This window comes from Triturus cristatus, chromosome 7, assembly GCF_964204655.1.
Source record: "Triturus cristatus chromosome 7, aTriCri1.1, whole genome shotgun sequence".
Classification (NCBI taxonomy): domain Eukaryota; kingdom Metazoa; phylum Chordata; class Amphibia; order Caudata; family Salamandridae; genus Triturus; species Triturus cristatus.
Window position 1 is genome coordinate 284,448,873 of NC_140590.1, and position 23,939 is coordinate 284,472,811.

Here is a 23,939-nt window from a genome sequence, read left to right on the forward strand (position 1 = left end):
GCGTGTTTTGAGTGTCTGTCAGAGACTCCAGCAGCAAATTGGCAAAGCCCTGACAAGGCCCTCATTTGCAAAATGAGGTACCTTTGGGCTTGTAAAGGCACGCCGGCTATATGGGTGTCTTGCAAAGTTATGGGAGCCTGCATGTATGTGTACCTGCTGCATGCAGTGTTTGTGTTAATAGCAAAGAAATCAACAGTAAAATGGGCTCACCAGATTACAAACCAGTGCTTTAAATGGGCCGGCACTGTTGGAGTCCTGGCACTTTTTTATTTGAAGAGGGAGAGTACCATACCTATCATAAACTACCCCTACCCCCCTCACTGAGTACTACAACTTACCCCCACGCTGTCCATAAAACGACTCCAACCTCTTCCACTACCCTGAGGCCTAAAATCCTGCCCCCAATGAAATAAACTAGCCTGATCCCCCCGCCCTGAGCCCTAAAACCTCCCCACTCCAAAAACTTCCCACAAACCCAGCCCTTACAACTACCTCGACCCCTCTCCCTACCCTGAGCCCTAAAAACCTGCCCCCTTCCCAAAAGTACCCTGACCCCCCCCCACTCTGAGCCCTAAAAGCGACCCCCACCCCTACAACCTACCCCAACCCGGCCCCAGTCCCACTTATCTGTTCCTATGCTTCCTCTTCTTCTTCTGCTCATCCTGAACACTGGACCACTATCTGCCTTATCCATGCATATGCGTAGTTAAGGCAGATGTGTTGTTCAGGCAAGTGTAGTTGCGCTTGCGTTCCGTCACGCGTGGCTCTGTCTGCATTGGTCCGGCTGTTCCCCATCACTTCTATATAAGTTACATAAGAGTTTTCCTACTGGTGTCTATTTTTATGACCCATGCCAATAAACTTCCTGGCTTATCCATTTCCTCTTGCAGTCTGGAACATATTTCTGTAGTTAAAGCAACTTAACATCTCTATGGCAGATGTGCCTTCCATTTTAGGTCTTGCCTGAGACAGCACATACGCTGTCGCTTACTAGACATTTTGTCATCTTAAAGGGATATAGAGCCCGTCCTTTACTTCCCATTTGTTGACTACATCATCGCTTTTATTTCCGTGCTTCTCATTATTAAGTGCCTGCTGGTTTCACTTTCTGTTTGTGTGTTTGTTCCTTCCCTGCAGCATAGACCAAGTACTGTTTCCTTTCAGCAACTGGTGTTCTTCCACTGGTTGCAAACTTTCAGAGGTACTTTTTTTTAACTTAAGTTTCGACCTCTTCATAAAAGTGTATGCATTTGCAAGCCTTTTCCCCTGCTCCAAGTCCCTATGCACTTTTGCTGTCCCAATGGTTTTAGCCCATTCTTGTTCAAATTGAAAGTGCATGCTTAGAAACAGTTTTGGAGGTATGCAGAGGAATTGCAGTCATGGAGTAGAGTGCTACATTTCTTAACATGGAGGACAAATCATAAATTTCCATTAAAACATAACAACAAAATGTACATGAGCAATGGCTCTCCCCTGCCCAGTACGTTGTTCATTCTTGTGGAAATGATAGATGCGTCCATAATTAGTTCATAGTTGTGGTAAAATGTTAACATCTCTGCTATGCTGAAATCTGTATTGTACTTTCTGTGGCTTCTTTGCCAAATGTGCACTTTTAAATACATTAAAATGTGTGCCTTTCTCATTGTGATAACAAAATGTATATCACTGTGGGCATGCTGAAAATGCAACATTTGCCTGTTATTGAATGCTTCTTGTGGTTCACTTGTTAATGGCCTTTGCAATCATCAAACCTTTCCAAGGCACGCAGCCTTGGGCTGTCAGTGGCCTTGTTAACCCCAGACGTTCAAGCTTGTGCTGATAAATGTGCTCTGTAACCGCCCTAAGACACAAGAAAGAGAAACAAACATTGAAAAAGACAATAGCTCTCACCTATGCAAGATCTATTGGCCAGTGGCGTAACCAACGTTAAGGCCGCTCCCCTGCAAGGTACCTGTAGGGGCCCCACTCCGGATTTAAAATTGAGCTCTCAGGCCTGAGTACCTTGCTGAGGGTGCCCCCTGCAGCTCGGGTCCCTCCGCACTGCGGGGGCTGTGGAGGCCTGTGTTACGCGCCTGCTATTGGCTTTGTCAATGTTCTTTTAGCCAAGTTGTACAGCAGCGCAGCTGCAATGCAGCATGGCTGAAAGTAAAAAAAATACAAGGTGCTATGACACGGTTAACATTGGCCATGTCATATCGCATTTTTCTTTTACTTTCAACCATGTTACACAGCTGTCGCACAGCTGTACACCGAGGCTAAAAAATATTACCAAAGCCATCTGAAACTGTGGAATATACTGTGACCCTTTCTCAACGCCTTACCACCCCTCCTATCACTGGCTATTAAAAACAACATTCTGACCCCTAACTAGCCAACCCTGAGAAGCTTCAGTCGCTCCAGCCTATGAATGTGTAATTATAACTGGGAGGGAGTTTCAGGTTGCTAGCCCCTGCACCAGACGCCCCATCCCCATGACTGAAAGCCTTGTGAAATAACCTTAACATTTTATATCTCAGATCTTTAGAACAGTGGGCGCTGTTGCTTATTCATGGGGTGAGAACCACCCGTGGACACAGCTGCTCCTCAGGCATCGTACTTCATCGAAGTTCACTAATAGAGATGATGTTGACCCTGGGAAGATCCCCAGGCCAGCCACCCATCTGGGACCCTGCAGCTCCATTTCCAGAGACCAAGGGTGTGGATCGGAGCGGGCCAGATCACTGAATGGTCGCCTGTGCAGTGGGCAATTTCTTGAGCCCAGTTTAGCCTGGCTGTCATACATCAATCAATCAATCAGGGAATTTTAAGCGCGTTACTCACCCATGAGGGTCTCAAGGCGCTGGGGGTGTGGGGGTAAGGGGAGGAGGGGTGGTTGAGCAGCTCCTGTCAGTTGAAGAGCCAGGACTTGAGAGTCTTCCTGAAGATATGCTGGGTGGGGTCACATCTGATGTAGATCTGGAGCTCATTCCAAGTCTTGGCCGCTATGTAGGAAAAGGTTCTACTACCTGTTCTTGCTTAGCGGATGTGTGGGGGTTTGGCGAGGGTGATGCCGGCAGATCGGGGGTTCCTCTTGGGTACGGGGAAGGAGATTCTATCATTGAGATATTGGGGTCCGGTGTTGTGGAGGCATTTGTAGGCGTGGGTGAGTATCTTGAAAGTTACTCTCTTCTCAACGGGGAGCCAGTGGAGGTTACGTAGGTGTTGGGTGATGTGTTTGTGTCGAATGATACCGAAGACAAGTCTGGTTGCGGTGTTCTGTATGGTCTGGAGTTTGCGAAGCAGAGACTTGTTGATCCCAGCCTAGATGGCATTTCCGTAGTCCAGTCTGCTGGATATGAGTGCGTGGGTGACGGCATATTGCACATTTATCTGTCTTACATGTATGGGGCTCATCTTCCAGGGATGTCATAGCCAGTGCTGGTGTGTCTGTTTAATTTGTTTGCTACTTCCGCTGTTTAAGCTTCCCCATCTTCCATGCAGAGTGACTCACTAACTTCTAGTAGATCCCACTCCAGCCCTGCCTGGCGCAACAGCTACCTCCCCTCCCTTCTCGTCCATGGGGGCCTCTTTCGGGGTCCAATAGAAGCATATCGGGCCCCAGACGCTGTTGGACCTGACACCCTAGGCATCAAGTGGTTCATGCCATATGATGCATGATGATGATAGGTCTACGCAGCACCACAGTACCAAGGATTCTGCTCTTGGGTGCCCGCCGACACAACACTGACTGTTCAATAAACTTTCTTCCAGTAGTTGTGTCCGCCATCTTGGTGAGAAACACTGTGCAAAATGTTCTCTGACTCCACAGTCCAGCATCAGGTTTTACCTCTCATCTGCATAGTCTATCCATGTCGCTGCCACATGCTTCTCGTTCTTGGCCAGCTAGACTTTGGATGCTGCAGGAGAAAGATGGAGACCGGGCATCTGGCTACAGAGCTCTGATAGCATGCTGCCAACTTCATCATTGGCTAGCTACTCACATCCTCTATGGACTGATGCTAAGAGAGGTTCTGACTTTATTCTCACTCTGCCAGGTCCTACTTTTATGGATGTATTCTCTCCCTGGTCTCCCCTATTTTAGGGGGTTATTCTCTTTCCGACAGGTTCCAGTTTTAGGAGATATTCTCTCCCTATTACGTCCTGCCCTTAGGGGTTTATTCTCTCCCTGTCAGGTTCTACCCTCAGGGGTTATATCCCTCTTTGACAGGTGCTACCCTTATGGGTTTGATCTCTCTTTGCCAGGTCCTCCCCTCCAGGGTTTGGTCTCTCCTTGACAGTTCCTTCTCTCAGTTGTTTATTCTCTTCCTGTCAGATCCTACCCTCAGGGGGTATTCTCTCTCAGCCAGGGCCTGCCCTCAGGGTTTGTTCTCCCCTTGACAGGTCCTGCCCTCAGAGGGTCATTATTTTCCTGTCTGGTCCTGCCCTCATGGGTTTATTCACTCCTTGATAGCTCCTACCTTCAGGGTTTATTCAGTCCTTGACAGCTCCTAGCCTCGCGGGTTTATTCTCTCCCTGTCAGGCCCTAGCCTCAGTAGTTTATTCTCTCTCTGACAGGTCCTACCATCAGGGGTTTATTCCCTTCCTGTCTGGTTCTACCCTCAGAGGTTTATTCTCTCCCTGTTGGGTCCTGCCCTCAGGGGTTTATTCTCTCCCTATTGGGTTCTGCCCTCAGGCGTTTATTCTCTACCTGACAGGTCCTGCCCTCAGGGGTTTATTCACTCCTTGACGGCCCCTACACTCAGGGGTTTATTCACTCCGTGACAGCTCCTGCCCTCAGGTGTTTATTCACTCCGTGACAACTCCTGCCCTCAGGTGTTTATTCTCTCCCTGACAGGTCCTGCTGTCAGGGGTTTATTTTCTCCCTGACAGGTCCTGCCGTCAGGGGTTTATTCTCTCTCAGTTGGGTTTTGCCCTCAGACATTTATTCTCTCCCTGTCAGGCCCTACCCTCAGGTTTTTATTCTCTCCCTGTTGGGTCTTGCTCTCAGGCGTTTATTCTCACCTGATGGGTCCTGCCCTTAGGGGTTTATCCTCTCCCTGTCTGGTCTTGCCCTTAGGCGTTTATTCTCTCCTTGTCAGGCCCTACCCTCAGGTGTTTGTTCTCTTCTTGTCAGGCCCTACCCTCAGGGGTTTATTCTCTCCCTGTTGGATCCTGCCCTCAGGGGTTTATTCTCCCTGTTGGGTCCTGTGCTCAGGCGTTTATTCTCTCCCGCTCAGGTCCTCCCGTCAGGGGTTTATTGTCTCCCTGACAGGTCCTACCCACAGGGGTTTATTCTCTCCCTGTAGGGTTCTGTCTTCAGGGGTTTATTCTCTCCATGTAGTGTCCTGTCCTCAGGGGTTTATTCTGTCCATCAGGTCCCAACCTAAGGGGTTTATTCTCTCCCTGACAGGTCCCACCCTAAGGTGTTTATTCGCTCCCCATCAGGTCCTGCCCTCAGAGGTTCATTCTCTCCTGAAAAAGTTCTACCCTCAGGGGTTTATTATCTTTGGAAAGGTTCTACCCTCAGGGGTTGTCTCTGGAAGTGTTCTTGCAGCAACTGACTGTCCCCTCCCTCGCCCTCATTCAGGTAGCAGGCAATTCTTGCAATCTCCAGTAACATAAACACCTAACATCCCCATGAACAGCCTGCACGGGCACACTAGGTCCAGGATGAGATGCTTATGTGGCTATACGTGACTATAGATTGTACTGACAGATTCATTTGTCGTCTGTCTATTGTGAAAAAACTGGGTACTTAAAACGAATAGGACTTTCACTGATATGTGCAAACTGGAATGATTGACAAGTACAAGCATATATAGACTTCTTCAAAAGCTAGTTAACTTCACCATTAGAATGACTGGCTCATGGGTGCATATGTGCATCTGGAAGGCTGAGCGTGCATGTGCGTCTCTGTAGATACATTTACATGTGGTTGCATTTCTGAGGGTATCTGTACAGATTTGTGTCTAATGTGAATCAGATTCTGTGTGTGTGTGCATACACTTTGTATGTGTGCTTGTGCATTTGTAGGCCATGGACATCCGCCATTTATCTGTTACCCTGGTATAGTGTTAGTATCATGGGCTTTACTTTATGTTCATTGTTGTTGGGAATGTACATGTAATAGTCTATGTTCTGGGCTTTAATTCTACATTCAGGTGTGTCCTGTTGCGCTTTGAAGTAAGGGCAGTTGGAGTGGTGCCTTGTATGTGGAAGTGTTAAGGCAGAGTTACTTCTTACCAATTTACTGTGGAAATCTTGGCCGATGGACCTTTGTTACCTGCTGAGAAGTGTAGAGGGGAGAAGCAACTCATTGAGGCAGACTACAATTTATAAGAACCATGACTCTGCAGAGTCACAGACTCCGAAATCCAATTTAGTGGGTTTATTACAAAGCCAAAAACAACTGGATGTACAAACACCTCATAACGAGGTTGTGGAAATACATGGACACGAATACAAATCCAAACCTACAAGCTAGTTTTATGCGGTCAATCAGAAACAGGATAACAATTTCCAGAAGCAGAACACAGGCAATGATTGCCCCCACATCAAGATCCGTCTTCCTCTGTGGTGAATGAATATAAAGCATTAGTCTATCCCTACACTACCACTATTGTGACATCCCTACTTAGCATTCCCCAAGCAAGATCAGGAAAAAGGTGTCAGAGCGTGAAGACTTCCTAAGAAGTACACTCACGTTGTATGGGTCAAGTAGCCAAAGCTACGGAGCTCCTTCTAAGATGCTCCTTCTCTCTCCTTTGATCTCCTCACCTCATCTCCTGACTCCACCCCGGGGCACTGTCCCTAATACAAAACACAAAAATGTAAAACTCACCCACAGACCACCTCACTTTGCTGGACACTTCTCAAAGCTGATTTTCCATTTAGTTTCGATACTCCAAGCTCCTGGCTTGATGACCTTGTTTTCCAGGCCTCCCTCAGTGAGAAACAACACCGTCTCCCAATTATCAGCGTTCCTTACACATAGTATCATCTCTTCCCCAAGCCTAACTCCTAAAACAAAAGGCGTTATTCTAACTAACAAGACGACTTTCTCCACCTGCAACAGAAATGTGAGAACAGACCAAATTCAACATGCACATGAATTTCACCAGCAAACCCCTGTCTGAGAGCTCCTAGGGAAACTACATTTCAGGCCTACAGAATTTGGCCAACATGAGAATGAAACACATAGGCGGTTCCCTGGTTGTTGCGGCTGTCCAACCGCCAAAGTTGTAATAGGGCGGTTGGACCGCCAGTGCGGTGGTGGCCAGACTGTCACTACCACTCCACTGTGAGTTTGGCGGTACACGGACCGCCAAACTCATAGTCAGGCCCTTAGAAGAAATGCAAGCTTACCTGTTTCGGCAGCGGGTGTTACTATGTTGAGCCCTCAAAAAGACTGGGCTACCGCCTAGACAACAACACACACAACAGCAAAGAGCTCTTCAACATCGTGAAGGAACTCTCCAACCCCAGCTCCAACACCAACGACATCCCACCTTCGCAAGACCTGTGCGACTCGCTGGCCACCTTCTTCCATCGCAAGATCGCAGACATCAATGACAGCTTAAACGCCGTCACCACCCCGGCAACCACTGAGACCCCTGCTCCCATGACCACCACCCGCACGAGCCGCCTGATTGCCTGGACCAACATCAATGACAACGACAACGACACCATCAAGATCATGAACACCGTCCACTCCGGATCCCCGGAAGACCCCTGCCCACACCACATCTTCAACAAAGCCAGCAGCACCATCGCACCCCATCTCCGGAAAACCATCAACATCTCCTTTGAGACAGCGACCTTCCCGGAGAGCTGGAAGCACGTAGAGATCAACGCCTTACTCAAGAAACCCTAGGCGGACCCCAAGGACCTCAAGAACTTCCGACTTATCTCCCTGCTCCCGTTCCCAGTGAAGATCATCGGAAAGGCCGTCAACAAACAACTGACCAGCTTCCTCGAGGAGAACAGCCTCCTGGACCCATCCCAGTCCGGGTTCCGCAGCAACCACAGCACCGAAAACTGCCCTCAACGCCACCACCAATGACATCAGGACCCTGCTAGACAACAGAGAAACCGCGGCGCTCATCCTCCCGGACCTGTCAGCCGCCTTCGACACGGTCTGCCACCGCACACTAAGAACACGCCTCTACGACGCTGGAATCCAAGAGAAGGCCCTGGACTGGACCTCCTCCTTCCTCTCCGGCAGAACACAGAACGTCCGCCTCCCCCCCTTCCGCTCCGAAGCCACCGAGATCATCTGCGGCGTACCCCAAGGCTCATCCCTCAGCCCAACGTTGTTCAACGTCTACATGCCACCACTCGCCCACATCACACGACGGCATGACCTCAACATCATCTCCTACGCCAACGACACCCAGCTGATCCTCTCCCTCACCAAGGACCCCCACACCGCCAAAACCAACCTCCATGAAGGAATGAAGGCCGTCGCCGACTGGATGAGGAGCAGCCGACTGAAGCTGAACTTGGACAAGACAGAGGTCCTCATCCTCGGATCCACCCCCTCGGCCTGGGACAACTCCTGGTGGCCGACTGCACTAGGAACACCCCCAACACCCACCGACCACGCACGCAACCTAGGGGTAATCTTCGACTCTACCCTCTCCATGACGAAGCAGGTCAGCGCCGTCTCCTCCTCCTGCTTCAACACCCTCTGCATGCTTCGCAGGATCTTCAAGTGGATCCCCACCGAAACAAGAAGGACGGTCACCCAGCCCCTCGTCAGCAGTAGACTGGACTACGGAAACGCACTCTACGCAGGAGCCCCGGCCAAACTCCTGAAACGGCTTCAACGCATCCAGAACGCCTCCGCACGCCTGATCCTCGACATCCACTGGCTCCCGGTCAACAAGAGGATAACCTTCAAACTCCTCACCCTTAAGTTTTCTACCTAACTTCCCAGTCTTTAGTACAGCCATTATGGAGCTGTAAAGAATTTATTCAAACTGTATTTTAAAATAATACAAAGCTGTAACAATTACAAAATCAACCACAACTGCATTTCCTTGAACAGACTTGCATTTGAGAAGTGTACTTTACTTACCTGTGCCAAGTCCTGCTTGGTTGTAAAACAACAAACAACAATTCCAACTGTATCCTGTTTGTACAGAGGAACGCAAGTCGTAAGGCTGTATATTAATTACATTTATCACTATTTCACTTTTTTGATAATGGAGTAGCAATTGAAATACATCAAGGTCCTGAAGAAAGCCCATAACAATCAGTTGACTGGGCTGAATCATGTTGACCGCATTGTGAGGCAGCATATATTCTTTAGCTGTTTCTGCACTATTTTTAAATAAGGATTACAAGAGATAAGTTTAATAAAAAGTGTATTTCTCTTTTAAATCCTTTTTTAATCTCACATTCACGCACTGCACCCTAGTTTACCAATGCATGGTTAAGATAATTTGAGAGCTGGTCTCTCTGGTGTTTTTTCCTTCTGACCTGATCGAAACCGGTATCCACATGGTTTTCCTCTATGATTAAGAGAGACGAGTGGATGGCGGAAGGATATCCAAATGATGACACTGACCATCTTGGTAATTGATGGAAATCCTACTTTTTTTCGGAGGGTCTGTTTATCATCATTTCTTTGTAATTTTATGGTATAATTTGGTTGTGTAGCACTCTTTATGTTACAGGTTGGTCTAGTTCTTAGTACAACCCTAATAGACTATCGGATTTGTTGTTTGATATATTAATTTGAGGAGAAGTAATCCGGTTTAGTCTATAAATATCCCCAGCACTGATGTTCTATATTGATGTCTCCAGTGATGCTGGCGTATGTTATGCATATGGTTAATGTTTTTTACAGTGTAATGCCTCTTGTTGGATTGCTGTTTTTTGGTCTGGGTTTGATGTGCTAAAATTGAATTCTGTGTTGTTGGGTTACGTACCCTAGTTCTTTGTTGTGGGTTAAGTACCCCTGTGCTATGTTGTAGGGTCATGTACCCTAGTGCGGTGTTGTGGGGTTATGTACCTTAGTGCTATGTTGTAGGTTTGTGTATCCTAATGCTGCGTGATAGGGTTGGGTGCCCTAGTGTGTGTAGCCTAAGACTGTAGGTCCTGTCAGGCGTACAGTAGAGTGTATGCATAGCGTAAGACGGTAGGGCATGTCAGGCCTACAGTAGGGCGTGTGTGTTGATTGTTTTGCCTGAGACTATAGGTCCTGTCAGGCATACAGTCGAGTGTGTGCGTAGCATGAGACCATATGTTCTGTCAGGCGTACAGTAGAGTGTGTGCGTAGCCTGAGACAGTAGGTCCTGCCAGGCCTACAGTAGGGCGTGTATGTTGGTTGCTTTGCCTGAGACTATAGGTCCTGTCTGGCGTACCGTAGAGTGTGTGCATTGCCTGAGACAGTAGGTCCTGTCAGGCTTACAGTAGTGCATGTGCGTTGGTGTTTTGCCTCGACTATAGGTCCTGTCAGGCATACCGTAGAGTGTGTGCGTTACCAGTAAAAGTAGGTCCTGTCAGGCGCACAGTAGAGTGTGTTTTACCTGAAACTATAGTGTGCAGAAAGGGGTGGGTGAGGGTTTAACACCACTGAGGTGTCTTTAAATCTCCCAGTCCTGCATTATATTACAATGGTGTACTTTTATTGTATTTGATATCTTAGGACTGTTTTGCTATTCTGCTATCCTGAGTCTTTTCAATGTGCAACTAGTTAGTTTTAAGTTGTATATGTTTCTTTTATGCTTATGATATCAATTGGTGTGTATTTCCATCATACTTTGTTGTAACATTATTACTTGTTTTTCCTAAGCGAAGGAGATGTGTTGTGACCTGTATTGTTACTCTGGATCCTTTCCCTTAGTTACCTGTTCTTTGCTGCTCAGCCAGTATGAATGTGATTTGTGAGGAATGTTGAAATGCTTGATGATGTAGTGGAATGCTGGAGTGCCTGATGTGGTTGACAGAGAGATAGCTGGAGCGTGTGGGCTGAGCAGCAAGGATGCTACTCCTGGTGGGGCTATCTCTTACTTACTATCCTAATAACCTGTAACTAAGCTTAATAAACCATCTTCTTATGATCTACAAAATGGCTCCTTGGACTTTCCTTTGAATTGTAACGCCATACTATCTTCTTCACCACGATCTTTCAATTCAGTTTTCCATTTCTTGCCAACTGTATAGCTCCTTTTATCATCCTACTAAACCTCTCAATTCCTCAGTTTCCTACAGATTGATAAACTGATGTGTCTTCACACAGAACCCGATTCCTGCATAAAGATTCTCCTAAAGTCTGACTTGAATTGTGACTCATTATCACCTATTAAACTTTTGATAAGCTCTCTTGCAAAAAGACATGATCCAAATCTCTCCCCTTGCATTCAGCCTACTTCACTACCTCCGTCTCCAGCCATTTTGTAGAATAGTCTAATAAAACAGTGATATACATCAGCTCCCTGTGATATTCCTGCAATATATCCATGATATGTATTACCAACCTTTTCCAAGGCACACTGGTACAACCCATAGGATACAAGGGACGTCTGATGCTAGTCTGAGTCTTCTGGTGTCACATTTCACACAGAACCACACTTTTCGTTCTACTTCTACATCTGTTCTTGGCCAGCAATATTGATCTTTGACCCTTCTCTTTGTTTTTATGACCCCCAGAAGCCATTCAGGCCATTAATCTACAATCTTTGCCCTCAGCCTTTGTTGAGGCACTACCTGGCCACCTCTGAACCACAACATTGGCTTCAAATGTTAAGTCTTTGACTTCCCAATTCCCTCTCACTCCCTCTGCCACATTCTTTTCATTAGTCCAGCTCTCCTTTATATACATTTCTTCACTTCTCATAAACTGACACCAGCCTGTACTCATCTTTCCATTCCTTCCTATCAGTCAACTTAATTTCTTTACCACACATCCAAGCAACCTACAAATCCTTCCACTCATATCTGAGAATTTCATTTAAAGGTAATGGCATACTACTTAATACATCTGCTACTTCACATTTTACCCTTGGGCCATAGTGTACTTTGTAGTTGTAGTCTTGCAACCTCGTGAACACATGAGCAATATGTGGAGACACTTCACACAATCAACTAGTGCTGAGAACTGTTGTGAGTGGTTCATGATCACATCTTAACACCACTAGGATCCCCTAAATAAATTGACAAAATTGTGCCGAGCTCCCATATGCTTGCCAAAGTCATTCTTGCTATGACTGAACTATGCTTCTGTTGGGGGGGTGTTAAAGAATGGGATGCAACGACCAATGCAGCCATCCAATTGGAGAACTTTACTAGTTTAACTTGCTTTGTTTCCTGTAACTTTCTTAACTCTTATGTGACCTCTTCCCTCAATATTATGAGAATGTTATGTTTCTAACCTTCTGAATATTAGGTTTTGCATTTTCTTTAAGAATAATTCTATGGGACAAACCCTCCAATTTACCAGTTTTACCTGAACAACATTGGGAGAATCCTTTAGCATCTAATGCCATCTTCTGACCTCTATTACTTCTAATGTGCAACGCCTATTCAAGACTATTAGGATTAAGTAAGGCTCCCTGATTAAACCAACGAAGAACAGATGGTCCCTTTGGAGTGATATAGAATTATATTTCAGCATCTATGTTTTTACATTCGAAGGATAATTTCCTATCCTCCAACACTTCTACTGCTTCCACTGTCAAGCTCTCAGGTTTCCTGTCAGATGGCTTCAAACTCTCTCCTAGCCTCTCCACATAAATTTATTTCCGTATTTCCTTGTCATAAGGCCAACCAGAGTCCACCAAAGAGTTAATCTTAATTCCATGTACTCTCATTTTACAGATAGGTTTTTCCTAAAGTACTCCATCAGTTCCCGAAACGTTCCCTTTCATGCTTAGTACACATTCAACATTTTTAGGAGCCTCATTGTCTTAGGAGCTACTTTGTTCATCAGTCACACATTTTACTTTAGGACCATTTTGTTCTTTCTACATTCTGTCCTCTTATAGAACACAGAACATCTCATTAATATACATTATAGCATTCGTTAGTATTTGCAAGTTGTTCTAAGCTGCCGCATCTATAACATTGGGAATGTCCTTTCTATATCTGTTTGACTCTCTAGGAATCTTGCTCAATTCACCTAGTGTGGGATTTAATGTAAAATGCACTCAGAGGGCATTTTAGAGATGCCCTCTGAAAATCGACCAGCCCTGGAGTTGTTTCTGAATGGCTGCCCGCCATTTTCCACCACCAGACAGGTTTCTGGACCCACTCTCTCTGGGTCCAGAAACAAAGCCCATCCTGGGCAGAGGTGTCATGCCTCCTCCCTCAGGATGGGCTGGGTCAACAAGAAGGGAAGCTTCAAAGACCTGCTGCCTTTGGAAGCTGTCCCTGCCTTTTGCTTCCCCCAGCAACTAGCTCCCACCGGTTCTGGCCCCCACTTTGGGTGGGAGTACCGGTGGGAAAACCAAGCTAGAAAGAGAGTTGTGCCCGCCTTTGCCAACCCCACCCCTCAGGTGGGGGAGGCAAGGTGAAGCACACATCTCAGTCCCCTCCATCTTGAGATGAGGGGACTCAGACAATTAGGGAGAGGCTCATGTCCCCAACCACTGGAGGGTGGCATAATAGGGGATGTAACCACTCCAAGGAAGGGACCCATTGTTCGCGAACTGCACACCCCTTTATTGCCCCTAAGTTTAGTAATTAAGGGCAACCCTGAACCTTGCCTCCTCAGATTAGAGGAAGAAAGAAGAAGGACCAAAAAGCAGTGCTGACACAGGAAGAATAAGAGGACACCAACTGCCTTGGCCCTAGCCCTACCGGCCTTTCCAACCTACAACCTGCCTACAACAAGAATCTGGGCGAGTCTAGCAGCCAGCAACCCCCAGAGCCCAGACCCTCTTACAGACTCTGTCTCCCGTGAGCACCAGACTTGCTTAAAACAAAGACTGACCACAGAATCCGCAATTCTGCACCACTCTGCACCTGACGCCCACGGCCTGAGTTTGAGGCCCAACACCACAAGGAGGTCTCCCCAGTGATCTTGACCTGGAACCTGGTGATCCCCGACCTCCCTCAAGCCTCAAGATGACACTTGCAGACTTAACCTGAAGGGTCCCCCCAACTGCGAGCATTGCTGGTAGGAAAACCCGACGCCAGAAGACACCACTGCATCCAATGCCCCACTGCCTTTGGTGGCCCAACCAACAGTGTCTAGGCATCCCCCTGGATCCCAACTTACCTCTCCAGCTGGTGGTCGCCTTCAGGAAGTCTTCCTGTCTGAGCCTGAAATAACTTTGCAGAACCAAAAGTCTCCATTGAGAAGCACAGGGTCCCCAATGTCCTCTTTGCACCCTGCACCAGGCTGCCCCAGTGCCGCTAGTTGTGCAGCTCCTGTGATTGTCATTTGCCCCTTCAGTGTTTACCTTAACCCCAGGAGCTTTGCTCCCACACCTGATTAGCCTGCTTGGAAGTAGTCCCTAACCGAAGGCCCCCTTAGCCCCGTTGGCTAACATTGGACCCTTGCACTCTGCACCCGGCCAACCCAGTGCCGCTGGTGGTGCAACTCAAATGCCCATCTAGACCTTGGGGAACCTTGGTCCTAACAGCCAAACCTCCCACTCATAAGTTGTGTACTTATCTTTAAAACCGATAACCATTTTTCTTCCACAGGAGCCTATGTTATGAGATTTTGGGCCTAAAAATGTTCTCTGTGTCTTACTGTTGTTGTATGGAGAAAAGAGAACTCACTTGCAAAGTATAAAAAGTCGTATTTACCTTGTATTGCAAGAACCTAAGGTGTGGTATCTAGGCATAACACCCCCAGTATTCAAAGTAATTCAAAAGTAACTAAAAAGTAGGCTGAAAGTAATGACTGTGTAATTCTTGAGTTAGACACTGTAGGGGTACAGGGCGCATAGCACTGTACCCTCACCGTATGGCTAGTGCACCCTGTTAGAGGGGTGACTTAACTAGGCCTCAGGCATTGGATTGCAGGCATGGCACACAGGTAGGTGTGCCATGTCCACTCTTCACTTTTCTCTACACCAAAACATGCAGCCTGCAGTGGCAGTGTGTGTGTGTTAAGGTTCAGGGCCTCTAAGGGTGGCACAATAGGTGCTGCAGGCCTTAGAGGCCTTCCGTGGTCACAGTGCCCTTGGTACCCATTTTACCTTTTACAAGGGGCTTACCTGTGGTCAGGGATGTGCCAATGGTAGATACAAAGATACAGTCTTGGGGAAGAACACAGGCCCTGGAAATCTGATTGGCAGGCACCCAAGGCACATCAAGTCACGGCAAAAACAGCTTCCTTAACGATTTGAATCAGGGTTGTAACCTTGAACACACGCTGCCCAAATGAGTTCCTCACCAGAAGTAGTTCTTCCAAGCATGCACCATTGAGCAGGCTGCACACAGGTCAAACGCCAAACACTGTTGATCGCTAACAGGTGTGTCCACATGAAATGAGCAGCCCAATAATCTTGCTGCACACTACAATGGTCATTACTCTCCTAGGCGATTTTAATTTTCACCTAGAGAAGACGCTGTGTACTGAGATGCAAGCATTCCTAGAAACTATGGATTCCTGTGGTCTCTCACAGCTGGTTATGAGTCCCACTCATATAGCAGGACATACTCTGGATGGCATCTTTTCTAATGACCTGTGGATTAAAGTGGAGGAACCGATTCAACTCTCTTGGTCCGATCATTATGCCATTCCATTTCTGCTGCACATTGGAGCTGTTCATTTAGGTCCCAATATCAAGAATAGGGTGGAGTTGAAGAGAAACCTCAGCCTTATTAATAAGGAGGCCCTTCTTAACCTACTTAGGGATTATGTACAGCCCTCCCACCCGGACGTTAATTCAGCCTATTCAGACTTCTCTGACTGGTTTCCCTTGCCCCACTTACAGAGCACTATACGGCTAGAAAACGTCCCTCGGCTCCTTGGTTCTCAGAGAGACTGAGAAAGCTTAGACAGGGATGCCGACTCCAGGAAAGGAAATGGCGCTGCGAGCTTAAACCTGACGAAAGAGATCTTAGATTGAGAGAGTATAAAACTTCCATCACTGAGGAGAAGGGATTATCTTATTTTAAGATGACAGAGTCCCTAAAGTCTCCAAGGGAACTTTTTACCGTGATCAATTCTCTTCTGTCCCCCTCAGCCATTGCTTGTACTGACGTTTCACAGGATCTTTGTGACAAAATGGCGTGCTTTTTTCAAGATAAAATCAAGGAAATACACTCCTCCCTGGAGATCCTCAATGCTGGAGGATCCAGTATAGATCCTCCTCTGGATTCCCCGGTTGGGGATCATTGTGCAGCACTGGGGGAAGAAGGTTATTTATTTTTGGTCTTTCCCCCCTCTTTTGCAAGAGGATACAGAGCCGATGTTAAATGGAATCAAGTCTGGTTCCCCGCTGGAGCCCTGCCCTTTGAAAATTCTGAAGTTGGGAAGAGAGGCTATTATTCCTCATCCGACCACACTTCTTAATACTGTCAATACATCTGGGCAGTATCCCATCATGTGGAAAACTGCGGTGGTTAAACCCTTCTTAAAAAATCCCTCTTTGGATCCAGCTGAACTAAAAAATTACCGTCCCATTTCCCTATTACCTGTACCAGCGAAAATCTTGGAAAAGCATCTGAACTTCCATCTCAGCGCGTTCCTGGAGGATCATCAATTGCTCGATGGCTGGCAGCATGGGTTCAGGGGTGAGTACAGTACTGAGACGGCATTAACCTCCGTACTTAACAACATCAAAAGTCATGTTGATGCCGGTCACAGGACTTTGCTTATCCTTCTGGACCTTACAGCGGCCTTCGATACTATCTCTCCCCTAAGATTGGTTGGGAGGCTTAGGGAAATTGGGATTAAGGGCCTTGCCCTGAATCTGCTCACCTCATTTCTTATGGACCGGTCAAAAAGGGTCAAGATGGGCCAATTCTACTCAGCTTCCAATCCGTTGTTCTGTGGAGTTCCTCGGGGGTCCTCATTGAGCCTGACCCTTTTTAATATTTATGTAGCCCCTCTCGCCAGGGTGGTAAAATCATTTGGGTTAGAAGTGTAAACTTATGCTGATGACATTCAAATTATGGTCTCTATCACTGACAGTGTGGAAGCATCAGCGGCGAATTTTAAAAACTGTATGCAGGCAGTGGCTTCCTGGATGGTAGAGAACTATTTCAGACTCAATGGGGAAAAAACAGAGGTTTTACTTTTTGGAAACCATCAGGACATTTGGTTGGACCCTTGGTGGCCAGACACGCTTGGTCCTTGCCCCTGCCCTGGCATCAGTGCCAAAAATCTGGGCATCATAATTGACAACTCTCTTTCCTTGGGCCCCCCAATCAATAGGACAGTTTCTACCTGCTTTGGGATGATAAGGATTCGTAAAAATATCTCCCAATTTCTTTCCTTCTCTGCCCTAAAACAGGCCACTATAGCCCTTGTGTTGTCTAGATTAGACTATTGTAATGCCCTTTATTTGGGTATTAATAAGGGGCTTGTGCTTCGACTTCAGCTAGCGCAGAATGCTGCTGCTAGGCTGGTGATGGGTTTTCCCAAATATCACTCAGTCCCGGCCACTATCAGGAATCTGCTCTGGCTTCTGCTTGATCGGAGAATTGTATTCAAAGCCCTCTGCCTGGTTCATAAGGCTTTCTACAATACAGGGTCAGAAGGCATTAAGAAACTATTTCAGAGATATGTCCCCACCAAGCAGTTAAGATTGGCTAGCAAGAACTTGCTGATAGTCCCTAGTTCCAGGAAAGCTAGGTGGGGAGACAGAGCCTTCTCTGTTTCTGCGGCTAAAGATTGGAGCTCCCTCCCTCTCTCAATTTCGGGTCTGGATTCTCACTCTCTCTTTCGTAAAGCCTTGAAGACCTGGCTTTTTACTCTCTCCACTCTGTAAGCTTTGTACATATGTGCACCTCAGTTCTCTTGACCTCTTTCCGCAGCACCTTGACGCTCCTGGGCTAGGTTCGCTCTTTATAAAGCTTATATTCATTTATTCATTCATTCAATCATTCCGAATTTGCATAAATCTATTTGCAAATGTCTTTATTCTTTTGTCTCTATGCCTATCCACTCCCTCATTGCGCTGAGATGTACAATTAGTGATTATTTTGCTAATATTTCTTTTGTGTGATGACCTATAATTCGAGCTGTATTGTACTTGAGCAATTCACATTAATTTAGATAAAGCATTTCTAACTATCAAAAGAGTGTTGTCATTATTAGTGCCATTGATTTAGTTATATGAAATGATTATTCATGGGGAGATTTCAGAAATTCTTATATTATTTTGCCAAATTCCTGATTAACTATATAAAAATTAATCGCCAAGGAAAGGATAAATAGGATGAACAAATGGTAAGTTTGGTTTAAACTCACCCAGCGTGAAAGGGACTCTAGGGTATTGAATTGGGTCCAGATGATGACATTTGTCAGTTCCTAAACGCTACCTGAACTTTCCTTTGGATTGTAACATATGGGCATACAGAATTCCATCTATTGAAGTTATGGGGCTCACCACATGGGCAATCATGAAGGAAAGAACACCATTTACTAAAGATAACTATGAGTGAATGTGAAAATCTAGGTTGTCTGAGTGCTCACCAGAAAGAAGTTTGGAAAATAGCAAGAGGACATCATCTGTGTCAGAGATTCATGGGGTGAAGTAGGTTGAACTGAAAGAAGGGGAATGGGTTAGAGTGAACAAGGTTACAAAAGTAAGGTAAAGGGAAAGTAAGTTTTTGGAACTTCTTACAATTTTAAAAATATTGAGTAAAATGATCTTATTGACTGATGGCATGACATGGTTGTATGTGGCCAGGACGGAGTGGAAAAAACGTTATCAGAATCTTGGAACTGTGGAACGAGTGTCACCATGGGAAGGTTTGCCCTCAAGATTATCAAACCTAAACTGTTGGAAGAATTAGTGTGTCAAAAATGCTATCCTCTGTGCTTTTAGTTGCATTTTCTTTAAATAGGTTCCTTCAGATTTATTGCAAGGTAATCTTTATGTATTTAGGAAGCTAGATTAAGTGTGCTTAGTGCGTTTGTGCTTTAAAATAAAGACAATTGGAGAGGACCTTGGAAGTGGAGGCATCTTTGGACAGCTGCAATAAATACTTCCTTAACTCAGGTCTTTGGAGTATCTTTTACACCAGACTTGCTCTTTGGTACCCCTGCCATTGCAATTGACACTCAGAGAGTCAGGGGTCATGAGTAATGGGCCGGGACATAAAGTAAGCAGTTTTTTCCCCACTGGTATCCTTCCCTTATCCCCTCAACAGCATTTAAGAAGCTATTAAAAACTTGGGGATTCGCCTTGACCAGGATTTGTCACTAAAACAACATACAAATTATATCGCAGGCGTATGCTTCCATACTATCAGTCTGCTACGCAAAGTCTTTCCTTTACTGCCGGACCTCTTCAGGAAGACCCTGGTGCAGGCCCTTGTCATGAGTCGTATTGACTATTGCAACGGCCTGTTGCTCTCTGCAAATGAGGGAGTGTTGAACAGACTCCAGGTGATACAAAACACTGCGGCTCGCCTTGTTCTGAATGCCCCTCCAAGAACAGCATCAAAGCCACTTCTAGATGAATTACACTGGCTCTCAATCCGCCAAAGGATAAAATTTAAAACTTGCTGCCTAATACATAAGAGCCTAAATAGACAAGGTCCACTATATCTGGAAAAGAAATTCATTCCATACATTCCCCCCACAATGCTCAGATCCAGCAATGGGCATCTACTGGTAGTACCGCGTGCCAAGAAGGCCAGGCACGGAAAAAAGGCCCTATCAGTGTTGGGACCCAAATTGTGGAATTGCCTCCCTGTAGCTATTCGTTCGTGCTCTGAACACTTGAAGTTTAGGAAACAACTTAAAACCTTGTTGTTCATAAATGCGATTTAGTGACTCCCGCTTGTTTCACCCTTGATAAAGGATTAACTTGCCAGAATCGCAGAGATACTCCAGTTGGAGTCGATTCTAGCGCTATAAAAACCTGCAAATAAATAAATAAATAAATAAATATTATATGAAGCAAGATGTCAGCCATTTGATGTCATCAGGGGGTCAATGAATGCAGGATGTCACATCTGCTACCCCAGACATTTTCAGAAGTTGCCATCCATGGTCTGGGCCTTTCAGTCTCTGCATGCGGGTCAGTGTTGCGCTGCTGGCCTGGTACAGCTGCTGACTGTGGGTCTTCAAGATGATCAAGCACTGGCTGCACAAAGGTATCTCTAACCGCTTTAATTTTTTTGTTTACAGATCTCGCAATGGAGTTTTGTTCCCGGTATTTCTATGTCCCAGACAAGGGGTCGAGCACCTGCAGCCTACCCGCTGCCCTGTCCATGACCCACCACATTGCCCCTACCAATGGTAAGTCAGCACAAAGTGAGTAAACTGCTCCTTCATGACCTTTAATTTTAAAAAGGTTAAAGTTTTCTCTACCACAGAATGGGTCTAGGGAGCTATTGGGAAGCTTCTCAAAAGGCCATGTCTTGAATAAACGTCAGAACTGAATCAGTCATGTGCTCAGCTTTTTTCTAATGCCCCCAAAGTCCTATCTGCCTTTGTAAAGAGCTGACCTCTGTGGAAACCTCCCTGTTAAGCTGTAGAACCCAATGGCCTCCGTTGCAGCACTGCGAGTCCACTCATGTGCTGAAGAGCTGAGAATAATTACCTGCTCTTCCCTTAAAGGAGCATCTACCAACATCACAGAGCTCTATGACAATGATGTCTTTGGACTTCCAACGGGCCTCAAAAATGAAACCAATGACCGAGAATTCCAGGAACATCTTACTGAGACACGTGTGTCACGTCCCAGCCGGCCTGGTGAGAAAGAGAGGACTCCAGAAACGTACCTGGCTGCAGGTAAGAACTATCTATATCCTTTCTAGTGTTTAAAGTGCTTCACACACTCAGGTCTGAAATTGATGGAGCAGGAATCTCACATACTCACGTATAACCTCCCCCATCAGCTGTATCCCCCATCATTGTCAGTTTTTGTGATCATTTGATTTTATTGATACAGCACAAACATAGTCCATTTGGACTTCAGAGCGCTTTAATGTCTCATCTTATCACAATCAAAGGGCAATTAATCACTTGTGTCAATAGTCCAGAGCCTCATTGAAATTGTATCGGAGACCCTCACCACACATTCACAGTCTGCGGTATAATTTTTTTTTTACGCTTGTGTGTTTAAGGGGATAGCTTCATCATTGGGTCTACCACTTGTGTGTTCTGTTCTCCAAGTGATCTACTATCCTCCACCAGGAGGGAGACTGTCTGGATAGTGTCAGTAGTGAAGACAATTAAAATTATCTACTTTCCTGTATAAGACAATTTATTTGGCGAGGAAAGGGATATGGTTAAAAGAAATGGCGGTGTATGAGCGGATGAGTTCTTGGTCCACAACACCTAGTGGTAGGTCAACATATTTCAGCCAGGAATGCCTCTACGGATCAGGTGGCCTTCATCAGGACCAGTATCCCAGAGGTCTAGAGTTTAGAACACTCTGTGTACAGTGTAGGTTAGTTGACTCACTTACCTTTCTTCATCAGTGAGCCCAGCTGTTTGGATCTGACTCAATGTTATAGGCGCAGCCTTTGGCCCATAAAAGCTTTCATCAGTGAGCCTAGATGCTCGGATCTGACTCCATGTTATAGGTGCAGACTTTTGCCCATGACTTTAAACTGTTTAACATTCGAGGTGAGAGAAACTGCAGCAGTGCTGGGAGAGACGATCAACGCCAAGGATGCGTCTGTCTTTTTCTGTGCCTCAAGAGGGACACAAAACCTGCTTTCAAAGTTATGGGTAAAAGTCTGCGCCTATAACATTGAGTCAGATCCGAGCATCTGGGAATAAAACCTACTGTCAGAGCCAGCAGCCAGGGTGAAAGGCAAGTCATGGAATATCATCACAGCTGCAGTTTACAAAAACTAACATCGTTCTTATGATCTGCTTTTCTAAAATGACGAGTGATCAGCAGAAAGGAGATAATGAAGGGGACATGTTTATTTATTACATGCTATAGTTTATTACAGGAAGGAAGGAATCTCTCTGTCTGTTACTAAAGCTACAGCCCATTTTTTAATTTGATTGAAACTAAACAGATTCTAATATGTTTTTGCTACAGATTAACTGTTTTTTCATGTGTTTAATTTTGCACCAGAAATTCTATTTAAATTTTTCTCACCTGCAACATTACTGTCTCTTTCACATGAAGGCACAAAACACCAAGGATTTAAGCTTTTTGTGAGTAGGGTGATGGTATGACCGCGTATTGTAGGGAGTAAAATACACTCAGTCATGCTTTCGAAGGGTGCTGCAAGTCATTTTGGAGGTCCATGAGTTATGCAGGAACTCCTCTGTGACTTGCAATATCCTTAAATGCCCAACAGTGGCGCTAGATCACATGCACATGTACAGCTTTCCAGAGAGAGGAGGAGGAAATATTCATCATGAAGATAAAAGGATGCACACAGTTTCTGCGTACTGACATGCTGTACAGAGCATTAGAGAGTTTGTAGGTAGGGAATAAAGTAGAGTGTCAAGGAAGAAGGGCTAAGGTTAGGTAGATGGTAGGTAGCAAGTAGGTAGGCGAGGGTAGGACAGGAGAATGGGCCAGCAAGCAGGAAGCTATGTTAGGAGGAGAAAGAGGATAATAAAACGCTCTTATAAGAAGAAGTGAGAGGTTCCACAGAGAAGAAAAGGGAGAAACAGAGCATCCTATGCAGAGCTTGCAATTCTTAATTTCAAAAGCTTAGGGTGTCAGGGATGTATAGCCAATAACTATTTGCTGATAAGATAAAGGATGAGACTGATGGGTCTTGTCTGATGTCCCACTGAATGTTGTTTCATACCTTAGGTGTAGAGCCAGAGAATGGGCAAGACAAGGGTCAGGATTTAGGGGTTTCAAGATGTAAAAACGATATAGATTTCTACCTTCATCGCATACTTTAGCTTTTTGTTCCTGTAGTCATGTTAAGGGGGGTTATTTGTACCAAATATTGAGTTGCATAAAATATCAGCAAAAAATATTGTGATAAAAAATATAATGATACAGAAATATCCTTGTCAAGAATATCAATTTCAGGTAAGTAATATAGTTTTCAAGAATATTGTTGCTGTTAATATAGTTTCAATAACACAGTTGTAAAAATATCATTTTTTAATTCTCTTTATGTGTTATAGTTCATGTATTCATTTTATGTTTTATGTAATTTTAGTGTTATTATTGTTTGTGTAATTGTTAATAATATTTTTTAATAGTTTGTGATTTTAAGTAATTTATAATTTTTTATTTAATTGCTAATACTAATTTATATTGTTGTAGTGGGTTGCTAGAGTTGTAGGATGGGAAGTTAATGAGGTATAATTAATTACTAATTATTAATTAATTAATTATTAGTTATTAAATAGATTAATTATGTTAATTATGTAATCATATATTTTTTTAAGATACATATTATGCATGGGCTGCTGAGATTGTAGAGGTATACGGTGGAAAGTTAATTAAGTAATTATTAATTAACAATCAACTACTAATTATTTTATTGATTATTTAATATGTAAATTGTGTAATGGTTATATTTTTTTAGTTATATATTAGGTGCATGCTGCTGGGTTTGTAGAGCTGTAGGGTGGGAAGTTAAGTAATTAATACATTAACTAACAATTAATTATTGACTAACAATTAATTACTAATTTATTAACAATAGTTTAATTGATTATTAATTATGTAAATTGTGTAATCATTCAATTTTTTTGTTGTATATTAGGTGTGGGCTGTTGGGTTTGTAGGGGGTATAAGGTTGGAACTTAATTAAGAAATCACAAATTAACAGGTAATTAATAATACATTATTCATTATTGAATTTATTATTTATTATGTAAGTTGTGTAATATTATGTTTTTTAAGTTAATTTTTTTAAGGTGTGGGCTGCTGGGT

General features: G+C 44.9%; 1 protein-coding gene across 1 annotated transcript in view; it reads left to right on the forward strand.

The window, feature by feature from the left end:
• LOC146809437 (circularly permutated Ras protein 1-like) overlaps positions 1–23,939 on the forward strand; it is a 293,808-nt gene that overhangs the window by 84,212 nt on the left and 185,657 nt on the right. Inside the window, exons 2-3 of the mRNA XM_085616287.1 lie at positions 20,252–20,362; positions 20,684–20,857. Of these exons, the coding sequence (XP_085472413.1) occupies positions 20,260–20,362; positions 20,684–20,857 (277 nt within the window). The 5' untranslated portion in view covers positions 20,252–20,259. The remainder of the gene's footprint in view (positions 1–20,251; positions 20,363–20,683; positions 20,858–23,939) is intronic.